Source organism: Camponotus vicinus, unplaced genomic scaffold (assembly GCF_025532165.1).
Source record: "Camponotus vicinus isolate PSW18456_S1 unplaced genomic scaffold, iyCamVici1.0 SCAF_4, whole genome shotgun sequence".
NCBI lineage: Eukaryota > Metazoa > Arthropoda > Insecta > Hymenoptera > Formicidae > Camponotus > Camponotus vicinus.
The window spans coordinates 15,402,431-15,425,543 of NW_028141976.1; the positions used below are offsets into that span (position 1 = coordinate 15,402,431).

The 23,113-nt window shown below is 27.4% G+C and overlaps 1 protein-coding gene across 3 annotated transcripts; it reads right to left on the bottom strand.

The window, feature by feature from the left end:
* Positions 1–3,191: 3,191 nt before the first annotated feature.
* LOC145970517 (cytochrome P450 4V2-like) lies at positions 3,192–17,297 on the bottom strand. 3 transcript variants are annotated; one of them, XM_083097360.1, is made up of 15 exons: positions 17,187–17,207; positions 13,798–14,116; positions 13,478–13,567; positions 12,860–13,113; positions 12,586–12,692; positions 12,220–12,304; positions 10,049–10,237; positions 7,463–7,532; positions 6,908–7,034; positions 6,774–6,831; positions 5,891–5,985; positions 4,757–4,825; positions 4,006–4,168; positions 3,562–3,738; positions 3,192–3,496 (listed from the first exon to the last, which is right to left on the bottom strand). In XM_083097360.1, exons 4-15 carry the CDS (start codon positions 13,044–13,046, stop codon positions 3,324–3,326), a joined length of 1,500 nt encoding a protein of 499 aa, XP_082953486.1. In that variant the 5' UTR covers positions 13,047–13,113; positions 13,478–13,567; positions 13,798–14,116; positions 17,187–17,207; the 3' UTR covers positions 3,192–3,323. The 3 variants fall into 3 exon arrangements, with proteins under 3 accessions (XP_082953486.1, XP_082953485.1, XP_082953487.1); XM_083097359.1 differs by lacking the exon at positions 13,798–14,116 and having other exon boundaries at positions 17,187–17,297; XM_083097361.1 differs by lacking the exons at positions 13,798–14,116; positions 17,187–17,207 and adding an exon at positions 14,213–14,233 and having other exon boundaries at positions 13,478–13,565.
* Between the last annotated feature and the right edge of the window lie 5,816 nt (positions 17,298–23,113).

The following is a 23,113-nucleotide window of genomic DNA, read 5'->3' on the forward strand; positions in this document are numbered from 1 at the left end:
TAACACTTTAATGTTTTATGTAAAACTTTATTTCAAATTCCGCATTTATTTTTATGATAAATTTTTATTGTATTATATGCTAAAAACATGCTGCAAAAAATTTTCTTCCTTAAAATAAAATTACGCAATTGTTTTATAAAAATGTATTTCTTGTGGAACAATTGCGTGATTTTATTTCAAGAAGGCAGAAATACTACATACCTTTAACGTATAACAATAATAAAAATTTTTATCATAAAAATAAATGCGGAATTTGAAATAAAGTTTTACATGAAACGTTAAAGTGTTAAATTTGAAATGAATTTTTAAATATGTATTATTACTGCTTTAATATATTAAATATGTATACGTAGCTTTAATAATAATAATAAATCCACACTACATAATTTCAGCTTTTAACTTGCTTTAATTGTACACATTATATTTCGGCCTTCGATACGGTCGATTCAATTAACTGACATCTATGTATCAATTAATTTATTAAAATTGCGATCGGTAATCTCCCGTATGATAAAAAGATTGACACAACCATTGAAAATTCACCCTGTATATGTATGTATATATATATATATATATATATTTTTTTTTTTAATATAATATCTCTTAGCACACAAATTAGACTAAAAAAAGAAGTGATATAATTCCCAAAAACTTACCTTTTTAAAAAAAGGTAAAAAAAGGGCGCCAAGTTCATGCACTAATTGTATCCAACTGTCATATTGTCTACAAAAGTAGTGATATAAAAAAATTGCGACAACTAAGAATAAAAATTTGTACAAGATAAATAGAAGTACAAGGAAGAAAACTTGTACAAGTTAAATAGAAATATTTTAATTGAAAACATTGTTATACAAAATAGTTGTTTTAATTTTCAAAAATAATAATATTAAGAAATTAAAAATTTATTTAAAAATTGAAAACTGAAAATTAATATAAAACAAAAAAGTAAAAAAAATTTTAATTAAAAGAACTTGGCGCTAAGAATGTATTTCTTATGGAACAATTGTGTAATTTTACTTTAAGAAGGAAGAACATTTTTTTGCTGCATACTTTTAACGTATAAATCAATAATAACAATTTATGAATCATAAAAATAAATGCGGATTTTGAAATAAAGTTTTACATAAAAAGTTAAAGTGTTAAATTTGAAAACTGAATTTTTAAATATGTATTTCTACTGCTTTAATATATCGAATATGTATACGTAGCTTTAATAATAATAATAAAAAATATATTAATATGTATATATATATATATTTAATAATAATAATAATAATAATAATAATAATAATAATAATAATAATAATAATAATAATAATACGTAGCTCTAATAATAATAAATCCATACCACATAATTTGATTCACCTTTTAACTTGTACATATTATATATGGATCGATACGGTCGATTCAAATAACTGACATCTGTGTACCGATTAATTTATTATAATTGCAGTCGATAATCTCTCGTATGATAAAAAGTTTGACACAGAAAATAAAACTCACCCTGTATATATATATATATATATATATATATATATATATATATATATATATATATATATGCCATCCAAGGTCAAACCAATGACACCATCTTATGTTCCCCTCAAAATCATACAATTTTTGTCGAAAATGTTTTTCTCTAAAATGCTTAGTTTTAGAAAGAAAAGGGGTGTACGGGTGGTCTAGGACACCCTGTATATACAGGGTGACCCATTTTAACTTAGGCAGCCAAATAACTCGAAAAATAAGCAAGATAGAGAAAAATGTTTTAGACAAAAGTTGTATGGTTTCGAGGGGGCCATAAGATGGTATCATTGGTTTGACCTTGAAGAGTCATTTGAAGGTCACGTGAAGGTCACTTCAATTTTTTTAAATGGAATACCCTATATATTTTTGTACATTCTTGTAGCTTATTTCGAGAGCTTTCCAAAACACTATAATTAAGTACCTTTCCGTTAAGTACTTTTTGAGTTATGATGCTTGAAATAATTTCTTAATTTTACATAAACCGTAAAATATCTTGTAAAATATTCATTTTTCGATTATCTTACCTTAATATTTTTATGTACAAAATAATGAGAGGAATCAATTGGTGTAAAGAAAACACATAGTTGTTTTTAAGAAAAAATATGGAATTGTTAATTGCAAATTACATATTTTTTCTTCGAAACAACTATGTGTTTTCTTTACACCAATTGATTCCTCTCATTATTTTGTACATAAAACTATTAAGGTACGGTAATCGAAAAATGAATATTTTACAAGATATTTTACGGTTTATGTAAAATTAAGAAATTATTTCAAGCCTCATAACTCAAAAAGTACTTAACGAAAATGTACTTAATTATAGTGTTTTGGAAAGCTCTCGAGATGAGCTACAAGAATGTACAAAAATATATAGGATGTTCCATTTAAAAAAATTGAAGTGACCTTCACGTGACCTTCAAATGACTCTTCAAGGTCAAACCAATGATACCATCTTATGGCCCCCTCGAAACCATACAACTTTTGTCTAAAACATTTTTCTCTATCTTGCTTATTTTTCGAGTTATTTGGCTGCCTAAGTTAAAATGGGTCACCCTGTATATACAGACCACCCGTACACCCCTTTTCTTTCTAAAACTAAGCATTTTAGAGAAAAACATTTTCGACAAAAATTGTATGGTTTTGAGGGGAACATAAGATGGTGTCATTGGTTTGACCTTGGATGGCATCGTTAAGGTGAGGTCAAGGACACCTTTAATTTCTTAAATGGAACCACCTATTTTTTATTGCATATTCTTATAGCTTATGTCGAGAGCTTTCCAAAACACTATAATAAAGTATTTTTTTCATCAAGTACTTTTCGAGTTATAAGGCTTGAAATAATTTCTTAATTTTACATAAACCATAAAATATCTAGTAAAATATTCATTTTTCGATTATCTTACCTTAATACTTTTATGTACAAAATAATGAGAGGAATCAATTGGTGTAAAGAAAACACATAATTGTTTCGAAAAAAAAATGTAATTTGCGATTAACAATTGCATTTTTTCTTATATATATATATATATATATATATATATGTGTACATCTTTTTTAAATATGACAAAAAAATATTAATTACTAAAATCAAAATTTTAATTATAATCTATTGAATACTATTACAAAACTTTTTATAATGCGCAGAAAATTCAAATACTACAATCTAATATAATGAATATCTTTTTTATTGTATGTACTATATTATAATATATATGTGTGTGTATGTATGTATACATTAATTAAATGTATATTGTTACATAATTATTACATAATATATTTCTTTTTATACTATTTTACTAGTGTGGACCTCGTGTTTTTAATTTAACGCTTAAAGGTTTCACGCTAGATAAAGCAACATTCATGTTCAATTTTATTTCATTGATTTTAATATTAGAATCCGCTTCAAATGTGAAATTGCGTATTAATGTTGCTAGTAGAATTTTCATCGATAACAAAGCAAAACCTCCACCTGCAAAAACTTGTTAGTTAATTATAAATAAATTTGATCTTAATATCTTGTGATTTATTGCTCACCTATACAATTTCTTACGCCATAACTAAATGGCATGTAATGTTTCTGTGATATTTCTATTTTGTCTGGCAAAAATCTATCTGGATCAAATGTTAGTGCATTTTGCCAGAACTTTTCATTTCGATGGAGAGCTATTATCCCCAATATAACTTCCGTGCCTTTTGGCAAAATAGTGTCTCCTAAAACATATATCTCTTTATACTTAAACGTTAAAAAAAGATATAAAAAATAATATTTATATATGTATGGTATATATAAGGCAACATATAAAAGTAGTTTATATATAAAAACAAAATGAGCACATAATATAATATAATTTTTAAATAATAAAATATATTTGTAATTATTCTTTAAAAATTATGGTTTTTCGTGCTTAAGCTATATAATGATTATATGTATTCTAACACACATATAAAGTAATAGAATTTTAATATTTGAAAACATACCAATTTTTACGTCCTTAGTTAAAGACCGCCCAATTAATGGAACAGCTGGAAATAGTCTCATTGTTTCTTTTATTACACAATCTAAGTATTCCATGTAATGTGAATCTTCATATTTAACAGGATCAGTTCCACAAATTTCTTTAATTTCTTCATATACTTTATTCTATTATAAAATTAAATAAGATATTTAATTATATAAATATAAACATGTACAATATATAAGAGAGATGTAATCTTATTTATTATATTTACGAATTTTTATCAGTTTGGTATTGAAATGCAGATAATAGCATTTTATGCTGCATTAAAATTCTTAATTTAATAGAAACATTACACACAAAATTTTTATTTAAGCAAATTTTGTAATGAGATTATAACATATATTATACATATTTCTTGTTTGCTGAACTGTTATAAACATACTTTGAAAAAAATGTTTATACTAACCAAATTTAAGTTACAATTTGAACAAAGTATGGTAATTTAATATAGTAATTTAATCTTATTAACATCATTAGAAATTATTTTATAATTTATATAATATGCCAAAAGAGATTCTGAGCGAATTATTATTTGTGTAAATAATAGAATTTATTGAGAAAGAACTTTCTTTGATTATTACTAGAAAAATTTTTTTATATTCGTCGTTGAAAATTGTATTATTTGCATTTACTTCGTTTATTATACCGAATTAATTGTATTAATTGTATAATTAATTGTATTATTTCGAATAAATTTAATAAATACTTACTTGTATATGTGGATGCAAGGCCAGCATAAAGATAGCAAAATTTAATGTTATTGCCGTTGTATCCGACCCCTAATAAATAACAATTTTTTATATGTTAATTTAAATGATTCGTTGATAATAAACAACTAAAAACATATATATATATATATATATATATATATATATATATACCTATATATATTGAATATAAAAAAATCGGAAAGGAGAATAAAACTAATGAGAAGAAAGCGTAGTAAATAAATGCAATTAAATTATGCAAAATTTCACTTTAATAATAATTCAATTCTTCCGATGGGAGAAAAATAAACACATAGGGACACTTAAATTTTCGTTTAACATTAATTTTCCAATAATCCAGCATACATGGTAAAGACATTCGGTATTATATGTCGATTGATTCTATTTTTCTGATGCTTAATAAACAACAGATCTTATAATAATTTTTACTTAAAATAATTATTATATCCAAAACTTCAACGTTATCCTATTCAACTGTAATTAAAAAAAAGAAGTAATTCAATGCTCTTTGACTATCACAGAATATTGTAAAGTGTCGTTATTAATATGAATACAATCTTCATAAATGCGTAATTTTAATATTTTATCTATTTAACTGACCAACATATGATGCATCACAATCTTTACATGAAATTTTATATACTATATTTTTATTTGATTTATTTTTTGCTGAGAAAAAGAGTCCTTATGTAGTTTAATGATGGCATGTAACTTGTTCATATCAGTGTAAAATAAAAATATTTTCCAATCACGGACCAAATCTAAATTGTTCCGAAAAAAATGTAACGAAATGGTATGTTAAAAAATGTAAAGTAATCCGTGTTATTAATTATTACTATTTGTAATCGATTTTTATCTCTTTATTATGCTTATTAGATAATATTAGCTACATTGTAGCAGTATATTATTTATTTTTATATGCTGAAGAGAGATACGATACAAATGCATCGAAACGTTATTATCAAAAAGAATATTTACACAATATAAATGCATTTATTTATTGTGCTTAGCTCTTATTAGACTAATTCTTTTTTAACTTTTTATATATAATATAATAAATATTTGTTTATATACAAACATAATTATGTAAAAATTATATAGAGATATTTTACATACCGCTAGTATTATAGTAATTAAATTCTCCCGTATTACTTCTTGCGGGCATTTCTCGTTATCAAACATTTCTATTAATGTATCGAGAAGTGTTTTATCTAAATAAAATGAAAGAAAAAGTATAAAATTTTGTGCATGTGTGTATATATGTTAATTATTTTCTCATAGCATAAGAATATATAATAATAGTATATTATATATATATATACACTACAAACAAGCGCTCGAGCGGCTGAGCGCTTCTTTCGTATGTCCGATTTTAATATTTAATATTTCTGTTATTATTGCGAAAATTGTAAAATGGTACAAGACTTTTCTGTTCAATTTACTGGTCTGTACCTCCTCACAAGCGCTTGTATGTAGTGTTCTGGGACGCCATGTATATATAAAAGAAAAATTAGATATTTTGAAAATTAATATTAAAAATAAACGTAGAAAAAGAAAAATATCTTTAGCATTGATTAAAATTAGACATTATAATAGTGTTTTAACAATGAAAGCAAGCACTTTAATAAAGTTTTAAGCTTTTGAAAAATATTATTTTGCTGAAAAAAATCATTTACAATCTTGCATCGTAACAACAATGAAAACATACAAATAAAATATAGACAAAACCATAGACGTAGTATACAAGGACTCCGCATATGGCCAAAAAAGTGAAGCCAACATATAGAAAGAAACAGATGATCTAACCTTTCTGTTCAGACTTTGTCTCTTTCTGCGCAGACGAATTGCAAAAAAAAAAACAAAAAGAAAGAGAGAGACGAAAAAGCTCTCTATTCTCGCTCTCTTTCTAGATGTTGGCTTCACTCAATTAGATAGACAAAAAAGGGCATGCGGAGTCTATATACTACGTCCATATAGTACGTCCATAGACAAAACTTACGAGTCTTATCATTATTAATGTTACTATTCTGTGCATTTATTAGGTGCTGTTGTATTAACTGTGAAATAATAAATTATGAGTAAGTATAAAGTATAAGTTAAAACTAATTTGTTATTAATATTCATAACATTTACCTTATCCATAAAAGAGTGTAAAAAGTTTATATTTTCTTTTTGTTTTCGTCCTGCAGCTGTCAAATTATATATGAAATCATGATACAAGAACACATTCCGTATTCTTAATGAGATAATTTTCCTCATGCTAAAACACACACATTTTTCTATTAAAATAATATTCTATAGACTTCTATAATCTTTTCATAAAATATAAAAATATATATAACGAATTGTGATTATTAAATTCGACGAATAGAACACGAGAAAAATATTCTTTCTTTAGTTACATATATAACAGTATCTATATTTAGTTATATGTCGACAAAAGTATTTATAATAAAGATTAAATTAAAATGTAATTTCCACAAATACATTTGTAAAAAATTCTTTTGAAAGTGCAATTTTTAAAGAATTTTATAAATTTTATAAATTTTCAGATAGACTCATTTTTATGATTTGTGCATATACTTTAATATTGTAAGAAGTAATATTGTAAAAAGTCCAGGTTAAAAAAATTATATTAAAAAACAATAACATAAAAAAGAGAAACAATAATATAAAATATTATTTTACCTCGCACTTATTTCGAGACATTGATTGATCTGGTTTGAGAGAAGTTCTGGTTTGACGTTCGTCATTGTGGCTTTATTATGACACATGAAAAGAAATTCATTACTCAAGATATTAACTATTATAGTAATTGATATTAACTATTATAAATTGATATTAACTATTAATTGGTATTAACTATTATATTATTATTTAGTTAATTGATACTAACTATTATATTATTATTTAGTTAATTGATATTAAATATTATAGTAATTGAGTAATAATTTTGATTTGTACATTTTATACAATGCATTCCCTAAACAAATATGATATGAAATTTTTTAAAATAAAAAATAAATGTCTTGTTATCCAAATATTTTTGAAAATAATAATCAACTTAGTAAAATTATATGCATTTCATTATTTTTATTGTTTCAATATTCTCGATATTAATTTACTATGTTGAACAATATTTTGCAGCATATTTTACACATACTGTCATTAAAATGTTTTCAAAAGTAACAAACATAAGAACTGAAAAATCATGAAACACATTAATAAAGTCACTCGCAGCAACTTATATGCGAGTTGCTCATTTAGAAGTATCATCGATTATCATATTTCAATAACTATTGAGTCAATGTTAATAGACTTAATCAATAGCTTTAGTCTCATTAAGAAAAATATCTATAGTTGTGTTCTATGTGTCCTATAAACAGAAATATTACAAAAATGCTAATATGAATATTTTCATTTAAAAAATGTTTTGAACACCATCATAATTATATTTCTGTACTTTTCTATTACATATGCTTCGATTACATATGTTCTATTGCATATGTTTGTCTTTTTCAATTATATGCACAAAATTTCTATAAAAAGTGATATGAACAATATAACCCCTATAGAGTACTCTGGATTAAATTAATACTGGCGATAATTTAAATTAGAAATGGTAATTATGCATAAAAAGGGCCCACCTTCGCACAAATCATGTCATTGACATATGTTGTCAAGGTCATATCTCTAATTAATATTCTGAAGGTTTTAGCTGGCGGTCGTTGTTTATTAAAAAGTTATTAACAAAAGAATTTCACAATTTTAATGCTTTTTATCTCCGAAAATATTGATTTGAGAAAAAAATTTTAAGCAAAAAATATAGCCGCTGAGAAACTCTACAAAAAAGGTTATATGCATTTTTTTCATAAACCTACTATTTTAGCTGTTATATGAAAAAATAATAATTTTAAATACATTTAATACAATTTAAATTTATATAGAATTTAATACAATTTAATACAATTAAAAAATATCACAAATGTATGTGTACACACACACACACACACGCGCGGGGGGTGCAAGGGGGGCCTTCGGCCCCCCCTCCCGCAACCACCCCGCCGGTAGGCAAGGTGGACCTCGCTTTACAACTTACAACATATATCCATTGTGATTGAACTCTTCGCAATGCGTCCCTACCGGCGGGGCGGTTGCGGGAGGGAGGCCGAAGGCCCCCCTTGCACCCCCCCCTCGCGCGCGCGTGTGTGTGTGTGTACACATACATTTGTGATATTTTTTAATTGTATTAAATTGTATTAAATTCTATATAAATTTAAATTGTTTACCTTTTTTTTATTTACCTTTAATTTACCTTTTTTCTTCGACTTGCGAGTTCGACCACTATTTTTAAGTTTCATATTCGTGTTCAGGTGGTAAAAATACGTAGAAATTGGGTATTCTTACCCATTATTTCATATAGGTAGGTTTTCCGAAGGTTTTCGGAAGGTTTATCTTATTTTTGTATTTATTATTTTTATTCTTTTTCAGCCTATATCTCCAAAACTATTTGAATCCGACCCTTATATACCATATATATATATGAAATTACTCGGGAAAATCTCCCCTATAACATATTTAAAAATAAAGCAAATCGGTGAACAAATAAAGTAGAATCTTTATGTCAATATTTCTCACATTTATTTGTTAATAACTTTTGAATAAAGAACGACCGCCGGCTAAAACCTTTAGAATGTTAATCAGGGATAACATCTTCACAACATACGTCAATAACACATTTGTGCGAAGGTGGGCCCTTTTTATGCATAATTACCTTAGAATATATATATATATATATATATATATATATACACATATATGTACATTGTACATTGATATGATTAACATTTTATTTCTGTGGAATAATTTATATTGTTTAAATTTTTGTTCTTCTTTCTATGTACACACGATACACACACACACACACACACACACACACACACACACGCACGCACGCACGCACGCACGCACGCACGCACGCACGCACGCACGCACGCACGCACGCACGCACGCACGCACGCACGCACGCACGCACGCACGCACGCACGCACGCACGCACGCACGCACGCACGCACGCACGCACGCACGTACGCACGCACGCAAATAATAAAATAATACAAATTATACTATATTATACTTAATGTATAATTTGTCGTCTACGTAATAACGTGTCTTTCTCTTGATTTCTTGCAAAATTTTTGATTTCTTTTTACTTTTATGATAACAAATATAGTATACAGATGTTTTATATTAAATAAAAATACTTGGCCTTACCACATATAACGTTAAGCGTATATTTGAAGATATAATGGGAAAGATCTATTTCTTTTCCATTTAATCCGATCTTTTTAAGTTCCTTTGTTAAATTTAGAGATTGATCGACAAATGTATCCGAAAAGTTTCGTAATATTGGAGTATTAAAATTTAATGCAATAACTTTTCGATGTTTTCTCCATATAGGTACTGAAAAAAATATTATAGGAAAGATATATTAAAGAAGATAAATGAAGAAAGCATGTATGTATATATATATATATATATATATATATATATATATATATACATGTGTGTGTGTGTGTGTGTGTGTGTGTGTGTGTGTATTTATATATATACAGGGTGTCACAGGTATCATTCGTCAAAAAAAAACCATAAGTAGAGCTCGCTAAACTGAACTAAAAAGTTCTATACCATTTTGCAAACAACCACGTAAAATTTCGAGATATTAATTAAAAAAGATTGGTTAATAAGCGCGCGATCGGTGTGATTAGGCAGTCGGCCATTTTAGCGAGGACGGTGCGAAGTGATTGGATCGTATTTTTATGACATTTCCACGCGGTTTTGTCAGAAATTTTAATCACTTTCTAGTCAAATAATTATTTTTCAAATAAGGATCATATTGATTTTTAAATGTTAAAAATGGTTTTTATTTGAAAAATAATTATTTGACTAGAAAGTGATTAAAATTTCTTACAAAACCGCGTGAGAATATTGCAAAAATACAATCCGATCACTCCGCGTTGTCCTCGCTGGAATGGCCGACTGTCTAATCACGCCAATTGTACGCTTATTAGCCGATCTTCCTTAATTAATATCTCGAAATTTTACGTGGTTGTTTGCAAAATGGTATAGGACTTTTTAGTTTAGTTTAGCGAACTCTATTTATGGTTTTTATTTGACGGATAATACCTGTGACACCCTGTATATATATATATACAGGGTGACCCATTTTAACTTAGGCAGCCAAATAACTCGAAAAATAAGCAAGATAGAGAAAAATGTTTTAGACAAAAGTTGTATGGTTTCGAGGGGGCCATAAGATGGTATCATTGGTTTGACCTTGAAGAGTCATTTGAAGGTCACGTGAAGGTCACTTCAATTTTTTTAAATAGAATACCCTATATATTTTTGTACATTCTTGTAGCTTATTTCGAGAGCTTTCCAAAACACTATAATTAAGTACCTTTCCGTTAAGTACTTTTTGAGTTATGATGCTTGAAATAATTTCTTAATTTTACATAAACCGTAAAATATCTTGTAAAATATTCATTTTTCGATTATCTTACCTTAATACTTTTATGTACAAAATAATGAGAGGAATCAATTGGTGTAAAGAAAACACATAGTTGTTTTTAAGAAAAAATATGGAATTGTTAATTGCAAATTACATATTTTTTCTTCGAAACAACTATGTGTTTTCTTTACACCAATTGATTCCTCTCATTATTTTGTACATAAAACTATTAAGGTAAGGTAATCGAAAAATGAATATTTTACAAGATATTTTACGGTTTATGTAAAATTAAGAAATTATTTCAAGCCTCATAACTCAAAAAGTACTTAACGAAAATGTACTTAATTATAGTGTTTTGGAAAGCTCTCGAGATGAGCTACAAGAATGTACAAAAATATATAGGATGTTCCATTTAAAAAAATTGAAGTGACCTTCACGTGACCTTCAAATGACTCTTCAATGTCAAACCAATGATACCATCTTATGGCCCCCTCGAAACCATACAACTTTTGTCTAAAACATTTTTCTCTATGTTGCTTATTTTTCGAGTTATTTGGCTGCCTAAGTTAAAATGGGTCACCCTGTATATATATATATATATATATATATATATATATATATATATATATATATGTACATGTAATACATAAAAATAATATTAAAAAGCATTGATATTAAAAAACTTTGAAAACAAATTTAATTAATAATAATTTTAAATTTGTCACATTGCAGTCAAAGTAACAAAAGTAAAAATATAAGTATATATTATATAAGAATGCAAGTAATAATTATATTATAAGTATGTTATAAAGGATTTTTTAAAATTATATAATGTTATTATGTAAATTGTAGTTATGAAACTACATAATTTTATTATGTGTAAACTATAGTTATAGGAATAATTTTAAATTTTATGTTACTAAAAATATCTTACCAGGAGCTGTGACTAATCCTTTGCCTATTATAGGTTCAAAAAGTTTATATAGCATACTTTTATCCACACTGTTATGCAAGATTACCTATAAAAGTTGTATTATGTGAAGTACTTTTAAATATTTCAAATGTATATCTGTTTATCTGTATATCTGTATATCTGTCATTTAGATATTTAACAATATATTATATTTAGATAAAGTTAACTGTAGAAAATTATTTTGATTAGATCAGTGATGAGTTATTATAAAGATATATAAAAGTATTATTTATTTGAAATAGACAACAAATTCTCTATATATAGATTTAAATAATTCATGAATATACAAACAAATAATAATGAAACATATAAACGCTATCTTTTTACCTGCATTTGATCTGGTTCATATATACCAATTACTAATTTGTTGCCTATCCAAAACTTGAATGGAGATGAATAATCTTGTGTCAGTTTAATAATAATATCCAAAAGTTCTAAAAAATGTTTTATGATTTATCATATAAGATTATTAACTTATTAAAATTTATTTTAATTATTAATATTAATATTATTTATATTATGAATTTATTAATATCTTTATTATTTTAAATTAATGCAATGTTGGTAATAATTAATTTTTTAAATATCTCTTTATTATTACCTCCATAATTCTGACGAAAGAAATAATAACCACTTCCAATAAATGGAAAACTCTTTGGGCCGTTTAATATATTTATCTTTTTAATTATATGTCGGCGATGATCATTTAAAATATAATAATATATATATATATATATATATAGAGCAGTAAGACCCAATAGTATTAATGAAATAAATATCATTATCATTAAATTGATAATACAAATTTGTATTAATGTATTTCCCAGATTTTTTTTTATTTTATGTCTTCCCCTTCTAAACATATAGATAAATACATAAATACAATTTATGAAATAATGGAAATGCTTCTTTCAGATTAAGAAGTAAATTCATTAATTATTTTCGAAGTGTCAAGTATCAAATAACATGGAAGCTATTATTTCGAGAATTTCTATGTTTAAGGAAAAATAAAAATTAAATAAGTTTCGTAGTTATTTAAAATAATCAATGTTTTTATAAAATTTTAAAAGATAATAATTTTATATGTAACAAAAATCTTCAATCTGCTTTATTTAAAAATTTTATTAATCTAAAATACTTAATAAAAAAGAAACTCCGCTAATAAAACAACAATAATTAATATAAAAAACTTTAAGGAACAAATAGAAATACTACTTACTTTATCGAAGAGTATAGGTATTTGCTGCTACACTTGAATTGTCGCGACTCACGGTTATAGAAGTCGGACGCAATATATACGTGCAATATACTGAAATATTCAAAATGTTCATTAAAATGTTCACTAAAACTGGAACTAGACGAGGAAGGAAAATTCTTTTTGATTAGAGGGTAATAGATGATAATTTATTATCAGTGCTACAAATATATTTTCTTGATTTGATATAAGACTCGGATTATTTCTATAACCTCTTCCTTTATTCTTTTAAGTAATAAGTTAAATTAATTAGTGAAATTAATTAGCGACTAGCCCGCACTTACAATTGTTCAATATTTGTTAACGACTGTCCGCTGCGCTCTCGCGATGGGCGGTTTTTAACTCCTCGTTTTTGCTAAAATTTGGGAGGGGATCGCCTAGTGACGTTATCATATAAGATCATGGTGAACTTTTCGTGACGGTCAAATCTTGGTGCAAGCGAAAGCGTTTCAAAATCGAAACCCTTTGCATTTTCGTGTTTCTGGCGAACTCACACGTAGTTCGCTGAGGTGACGATTTTACGCGGTTCGCAAACATTCCATTGCATTTTTTTGTTTAAATAAAATCTATATTAATATTAAACTAGAGTTATAGTCCTTCAGACTATAACAAAGAAAAATACATAAATACAATTTATGAAATAATGGAGATGCTTTTTTCAGATTAGAAAGTAAATAGAGATACACTAAATAGAGATACTACTTATCGAAAAGTATGGGTATTTGTGTTGTTACCATCACACTTGCTACGACTCGCGATTACAGAAAAGAGAGACACGCAATATATATGTGATACACTTAAATTATTCAAAACGTTTCACAAAAACGAACTAAACGAACAAGTAAAATTCTTTTTGATGACATCAAAGGGTAATAGACGATAATTTATTATTAGTGCTACAAATACAAATAGATGCACTTATGCAGCTACAAAGGCGCGACATTAGACTTCCGGGAAAGCCACTTTTGTGACTCTTGAGTTGATAAATTAGTGGTATTTCATAAATATTAAATTAATACCATAGAAGTAAAAAATTAGAAAACCAACGAAAAAGACTCTAAAGTAAAAAAGGAGCTTTCTACAGCCACATAATTAGTTCTCGATAATGTTAAAAGAAAGTTCTCTGCAGCTCTAAGTCTATACGTTTATATTTATTCATGTTATCATTACTGCTCTTAGGCTTGAAATTTCATAAATCTATGTTCAGAATTAGAATCAGCGACATCAAAAACACTATGTATTTTTGAGAAAATAAAAAATTTTTTTATATTTGACCGTCCGTTGTCTGTCAGGAAAGCTACTTTTGCGGCTTTAAACAAATCTCAAAATTCTTCGCAATGCACTGCAAATTTCAATGTGTTAATGTAACTTATTTCATTTGTGTAATTTCCAGAAAACACGTTTATCCATGTTATTTAAATACATATAAATGTGTAATGTATTAATTTTATACGAATCTTACGTGTTATAATGAGAATATGTACTCTCTAAAAGTGAATCAGTGAAAATATCACTAATTTAAACAGTAAAATAAGATTTCACTGAGAATCAGTGAGTATTTTACTGATTTTCAGTGGAAACGCTTATTTTTTTGTTATTTTATCTTATATCTCACTGATTATGATCAGTTAAAATAAAATTCACTGTAAAACCAGTAAATTTCACTGTAAAACCAGTAATCGCTAGTTCGTTCGTTTACCGCTACGATCGCTATCTCTCTCGTATTTAGTTTTAGTTATAAGAATTATATAAAGTTTGCAAAGAGCGACAGATAAAATTAAAAATATTACTTCAATTTAATTTCAGATGTTAAATCGATCTTATGAGTCGGACAAATAAATGTCTGGCGACTTAATGAAAATTATTCGTTCGTTATCTATTTAAGATAGCAAGTTCAATATGCATGTAATATAAATAAAATAAAATTTTTGATATAATAAATATTTAGTAAATATATATAAATAAAATTTTTAATTTTATATGAAATAGATAGAGAGATGAATTGTAGTTTAATATTACTGACAATAACGAAAGAAATATTACTGATTGAAACAGTCAAAATTATTAACTAATTCTTTCAATAAAATATCACTGATTTACAGTGCTGTACTTATAACTGCTGTAATTAGTGACTATTTACTGTTTTTCAGTGATAATACACTGATTCACTTTTAGAGAGTATGGAAACGTATAAAAAAATAACACACTTCTTTATTCAATGTTTGGGACGTGTTATAAAGAGGCATTTGTTCTTGATTTACACGTCTCAGCAGCTTAACACATTTAATGACTTACACAGATATCAAAATTATACAAATTGAAACTACATATATGTAAAATTTTTAATGTATATATTAATATTTCTAATAATATTATTATATAATATTATTATATAAATTTCTAATAATATTAATATTATAAATTATATTGCTTTGATTTTTTAAAGTAATGTTTACTTATAATAAATTTACAAATAATTTATTAAATATTATATTCTTGTCATGTATGATAACAATAAACCCAGGTAGCACACGGTCGTTTTATATACGTTTCTTAAACGTATCCAACATTTTTTAACCGTAAAGCATTAATAAGAAACGTTCCTATAGAAATGCTTTTAAAACCATAGTTAAGGAAATGTATTTTTCACGTTTCTATAGACAAAATAAAAATTAATTTTTATTAATTTCAAATTAATTTAAAACTATATATACATATGTACATACATATACATATACATATACATACATACATACATATACATATATATATATATATATATATATATATATATTATGAAAACTATATTAATTTCTATTTACAAATATATGAATAAGATCACTAAGAATCAGTATTTCATTGAACTCTAATAGAAACGCTTATTTTTTGTTATTTTATCTTATATCTCATTAATTATAGTCAGTGGAAGTAAAATTTCACCGCAAAATCAGTAATCGCTAGTTCGTTTGTTTACCGCTACGGTGCGCTATTTTTCTCGTACTTAAGTTTTAGTCATGAGAATTATATAAAGCTTGCAAAAGACGACAGATAAAATTAAAAATATCACTTCGATTTAATTTCTGATACAGTTTCAATAGAGGAACTTCAGATATTAAATCGATTTTATAAGTCGGACAAGTAAATGTTCGGCCAATAAACGAAAATAATTCGTTCATTATCTATTTAAGATGCATGTTCAATACGCACCTAAATATAAATAAAATTTTTAACTTTATAGTCTTTTATTAAAAAAATTTATCTTATGAACATTTTATTTTTTTTTAATATTTTATTTTATTTTTCCAACTTTAATTTTTCTATTTTTCTCTAATAATAATCATTTAATTTTAATTCCAAAGTTAGATATAAACTGATAAGGTTATTTAGAATAAGAAAAAATATATAATGTGTATTTCTTTGTAAAAAATATAAATATATTTTTATAAATTTCAAACAAGCACTTTATTGTAATGTACCATTAATTTGAAACCTATACATTTTAAATATATTAAATTAATGCATTTAAATATGATTAATTAACACGTTTTAATGTATTAAATTAAAATATATCAAGTGCATAAGTTATGCAGCAGGAAACGTATAAAAAGGGCTTCAGCTAATTTACACATTTATACGTGTAAATATAACATATTAAGATTTGCAGTGTACTTACCTTATCGAAAAGTATGGGTATTTGTTGTTACACTTGCTACGACTCGCGATTACAGAAGAGAGAAACACGCAATATATATGTGCGATACACTTAAAATATTCAAAACGTTTCATAAAAACTGGAACTAAACGAACAAAAAAAATTGTTTTTTATGACATCAAAAAGTAATATACAGGGTGAGCCATTTTAATTAACGCACGCAATTATTTCGGAAACAAAGCATTTTAGAGAAAAATGTTTCAGACAAAAGTTTTATGGTTTCGAGGGGGCCATAAGATGGTATCATTGGTTTGACGTTGAAGAGTTATTTGAAGGTCACATGAAGGTCAACTTCAATTTCTTAAATGGAACCTTCTATTTGTCATTGCATATTCTTATAGCTTATCTCGAGAGCTTTCCAAAACACTATAATTAAGTACCTTTTCGTTAAGTACTTTTTGAGTTATGAGGCTTGAAATAATTTCTTAATTTTACATAAACCGTAAAATATCTTGTAAAATATTCATTTTTCGATTATCTTACCTTAATACTTTTACGTACAAAATAATGAGAGGAATCAACTGGTGTAAAGAAAACACATAGTTGTTTTGAAGAAAAAATATATAATTTGCAATTAACAATTCCATATTTTTTCTTAAAAACAACTATGTGTTTTCTTTACATCAATTGATTCCTCTCATTATTTTGTACATAAAAGTATTAAGATAAGATAATCGAAAAATGAATATTTTACAAGATATTTTATGGTTTATGTAAAATTAAGAAATTATTTCAAGCCTCATAACTCGAAAAGTACTCAAGAAATACTTTATTATAGTGTTTTGGAAAGCTCTCGAGATAAGCTACAAGAATAAGTAATAAAAAATAGGGGGTTCCATTTAAAAAATTCTAGGTTACCTTGCTCTGACCTTGGCGACGCGACGCCACCCAAGGTTAAACTCATAGCACCAGTAAATAGATGTTTTGAAATCCTACAACTTTGGTTCGAAACATTTTTCTCAAAAACGTTTCGTTTTCGAGATATTTGACCGTTTCTAGACTTTTCTAACACCCTGTATATATACATGTGCGATATACTTAAAATATTCAAAACGTTTCATAAAAACTGGAACTAAACGAACAAAAAAAATCGTTTTTGATGACATCAAAAGGTAATAAATATGATAATTTATTACCAGTGCTACAAAAACAAATGATACGCTTATGCAGCTACAGAGGCATAACATTACATTGCAAATCTTAATATGTTATATTTACACGTATAAATGTGTAAATTAGCTGAAGCTCTTTTCATACGTTTCCTGCTGCATAACTTATATGCACTTGATATACAGGGTTTAGCAAAAGTGTGGAAACCCCTTAATATTTCGAAAAATACGCATTTAAAAAAAAAATGTTTCATACAAAAGTTATAGGGTTTTATGTGGCGCATTACACAGCAACATTATTATGACCTCGAATAGTGTTGTCAAGGTTATGTGAAGGTCACCTCCAACTTTTTAAATGGGACACCCTATATGCTTTTGCATATTCTTGTAGCTTATCTCGAGAGCTTTCCAAAACACTATAATTAAGTTAGTTTTCATTAAGTACTTTCCGAGTTATGAGGCTTGAAATCATTTCTTAATTTTCCATAAACAGTCCATCAACCATAAAATATCTTGCAAAATATTCATTTTTCGATTATCTTACCTTAATACTTTTATGTACAAAATAATGAGAGGAATCAATTGGTGTAAAGAAAAAACATAGTTGTTTTTAAGAAAAAATATGTAATTTGCAATTAACAATTACATATATATATATATATATATATATATATATATATATATATATATATATATATATATGTATATACAGGATGTCCCATTTTAAAAGACCCACTCAAATATCTCAGAAACACTGCGTTAAATCGAAAAATGTTTCAAACAAAAGTTGTGTGGCTTCAAGGGGGCCATAAGATGGTGACAATGATTTGACCTTGGAAAATCATTTGAAGGTCATGTGAAGGTCAACTTTAAAATCTTAAATGGAAACCCCCATTTTTTATTTAGTATTCTTGTAGCTGACATCGAGAGCTTTCCAAAACACTATAATTCAGTATTTTTTCATTAAGTACTTTTCGAGTTGTGAGGCTTGAAATAATTTCTTAATTGTACATGAACCATAAAATATCTAGTAAAATATTCATTTTTCGATTATCTAACCTTAATACTTTTACGTACAAAATAATGAGAGGAATCAACTGGTGTAAAGAAAACACATAGTTGTTTTGAAGAAAAAATATGTAATTTGCAATTAACAATTACATATTTTTTCTTCGAGACAATTATGTTTTTTCTTTACACCAATTGATTCCTCTCATTATTTTGTACGTAAAAGTGTCAAGGTAAGATAATCGAAAAATGAATATTTTACTAGATATTTTACGGTTTATGTAAAATTAAGAAATTATTTCAAGCCTCATAACTCAAAAAGTACTTAACGAAAAGGTACTTAATTATAGTGTTTTGGAAAGCTCTCGAGATAAGCTACAAGAATATGCAAAAATATATAGGATGTTCCATTTAAGAAATTCAAGGTGACCTTCATGTGACCTTCAAATGACTCTTCAAGGTCAAACCAATGGTACCATCTTATGTCCCCCTTCGAACCAAACAACTTTTGTTTGAAACATTTTTCGATTTAACGCAGTGTTTCTGAGATATTTGACTGGGTCCTTTAAAATGGGACACCCTGTATATATATATACAGGGGTGTCAGGGAAATTTTTACCCACGCGAAGTAAGGAGGTAGATTGGCTCAAATTAAGAAGGAAGGACTTGTACTGTTTTGTGATATTCGCAATAATTAACGAAAAATTAAATAAAGAATATCGGCCAATCTGCGTGAGTAGAAGCGCGCGGCGACGAGAGTCGTCCCACTGTAATCTTATACTAGGCACGCGGCGAAGCGATGGGCGGATCGCTCTCCGAGACATGATGGTGGCGTGCGATATATCGCAATACCGCGCCGAAAAATGACCCGTCCTTTCAGTGGCGAGAAAATGATGCGCTATCATTTCCACACCACCTTGCGGTAGATAGCATGGTGCGCTTTTTTTATAGTGGTTTCCCCCATAGGCCTATTCCACTCTCAATTTAAATATTTGTGAAAATTGTTCAAAATGCCGTTACTGTACGCTGAATGTATCGTAAATGTAAAAAATTGATGATGACAGTACCTTCACAAAAATTGATCCGTGGTTGAAAATCCCTCGATAAAATGTGTTACACACGTTGGTAATGATACGGACGTAATCCATTACACGTAAAGCGTGATGTACTGCGTATCGCGAAAAACCAAATTCCCCACACGGAACAAAAACCTCTAATGGATGTTCACTAGACGTCTACCATGGAGATTCGAAACCTCCATTAGATGTCCATGAAACGTCCCGTAAACATCTACTAGACATCCACAGTTCCGCATTTCATACCTCCATTCGACATCCATTAGACGTATTCATAGATGTCATATGTACGTTATATGGAGTAATTATAGATATTGAATGAAGCGTTCATGGATGTCATATGTACGTTATATGGAGTAATTATAGATATTTTGTGGAGCTCTTATGGATGTCAGATATACGTTATATGGAGTAATTATAGATATTTTGTCGAGCTTTCATGGATGTCATATGTACGTTATATGGAGTAACAAATAGATAATGAACGGATCATTTTCGTTTATTGGCTGGACATTTACTTGTCCGACTTATAAAATCGATTTAATATCTGAAATTACTCTATTGAAACTGTATCAGAAATTAGATCGAAGTAATACTTTTAATTTTATCTGTCGCATTTTTGCAAGCTTTATATAATTCTCATGACTAAAACTCAAGTACGAGAAAAATAGCGCACCATAGCGATAAACGAACGAACTAGCGCGATTACTGATTTTACAGTGAAATTTTACTTCCACTGACTATAATTATTAGTGAGATATAAGATAAAGTAACAAAAAATAATATTTACCAATACTAGGAAAAATAATTAATAAAAATGATTTATGTTAAGAGAAATGTGTACACATCTATCATACATCCATAACCGACGTCTAATGAACATCCATGATGAATTTACAAATGACATCTACCGTGGAGATAATATGGATTTCTATTAGAGATCCATTGAACATCCACCGTGGAGATAGAGGTCACATGGAGGTATGGAGGTTATATGGACCTCCAATGGATGTCATGTTCCGTGTGGGACACACACACACACACATATATATATATATATATAATTATAAATTACATAATTATATTCCACAAAATAATAAATGTCTGTTCTCTTTATTAAGATTAATATATAATATGTCAAAATATATTATGTTTAAACAGATTAATGAAAAAAATTTTACAATATTTTTACCTTTTGATGAATATTACAAAATTTTTCACAATCCACTTGATTGTTGTTAAGTGTCACACACACAAGTCTGTGTTTTTATTATATAATAAATGTACTTGGCGTCGAGACGCTACCGCGTCGCTTGGTAATAACCTTTAATATGTCACTTCTCTTCCTTGTTCCGCACTATAGTTTTATTTATTTACTTATTTATTTATTATTATTATTTTTATTTTTATCATTTTTATTTATTTATTATTAATCTGTGTTTAATAACCTGACTGCTTAACGTGTCACTTCTCTTCCTTGTTACACTATTCCGCACTATACTTTAATAAATTTATCTTTCATACGTCCGTACACACATACATATACATATCACACGTATGTACGCACATGCACACATATGATTTTGTCTCTTAAAGCATTGTACATATCGAAGCAATCGTATACGCAGCGGTATGAACGCCGCTTGAGGGACAAACTCGCTTTGCGTGTGTGCATGCGAGCATATGTACGTGAGTCTGAACCTGGAAAAGGAAGAGAAAGAACGAAAAATGTCACAATTCTGATATTCGATCGTCATTTCTCAGGATTGACTGCACCGATTTTATTCAAACAGGTCGCAATCGAAAGCTTGTATTCATATTATATCATAAAAGTGTCGTTAGATTTTTGATTACGGCTTTAGTTTATTAAATATCTTAACCGAAAGTTTACTTGACGCGAAATTCCGGATAAGGTACTTGGTAGCACCGCGTCGAGAACAGTGACTCTCAACTCAATGCTTGGACCTGTTTTTTATGTACTTGGCGTCGCGACGCTACCGCGTCGCTTGATTATCGGCAAGTTAATTACAATTTTCTTCTAAAATGACATATATGTCATATGTTATATCGTAATATATGTTAATGTAATATATGTTATATCGTAGTTATATCTCATATAGCGAAGGACTAATTTAATTTAATTAAATTAATAATAAAGTAAATGATAAAAGTAAATGTAACTTGTAAAACTGGAGATGTAATTTATTTAGAATTAAATTCTTGCTTTATGTCTCAAATAGGCAGTACATGAATAATTTTCCATTTATCATATTGATTCGAATCAGTTTAATATTCTGAATCTCATCTGCTTGTATCAGATATCAGAAATTAAAGTGATAGAAATTAAAATGATAATTACTATATTTTTAGTCTTTTCTTCATATTCGCGACTTTATATATATTTCTGACAGAAATTAGATTACGAGAAAGTACAGCTCACGTAGCGGTAAGTGAAGGAATTATCGAATCATGCAAACTCTGTTCCGTTTCTGCCATTAATCTGCTATCAGAGATTGTGTGCGCAGATTCTGCTCGATTTTTGTTATCAATTTGCTATCAAATTGCGCCTCACAGATCCTGTTAAATTTCTGCCATCAATCTGCCGTCAGTTATATCAGCAGGCTCTACTTGATATCTGCCGAGAATTTGATATCAAATTTCATTGCGCAGATCCTGCTCGGTTTCTGCAACCAAT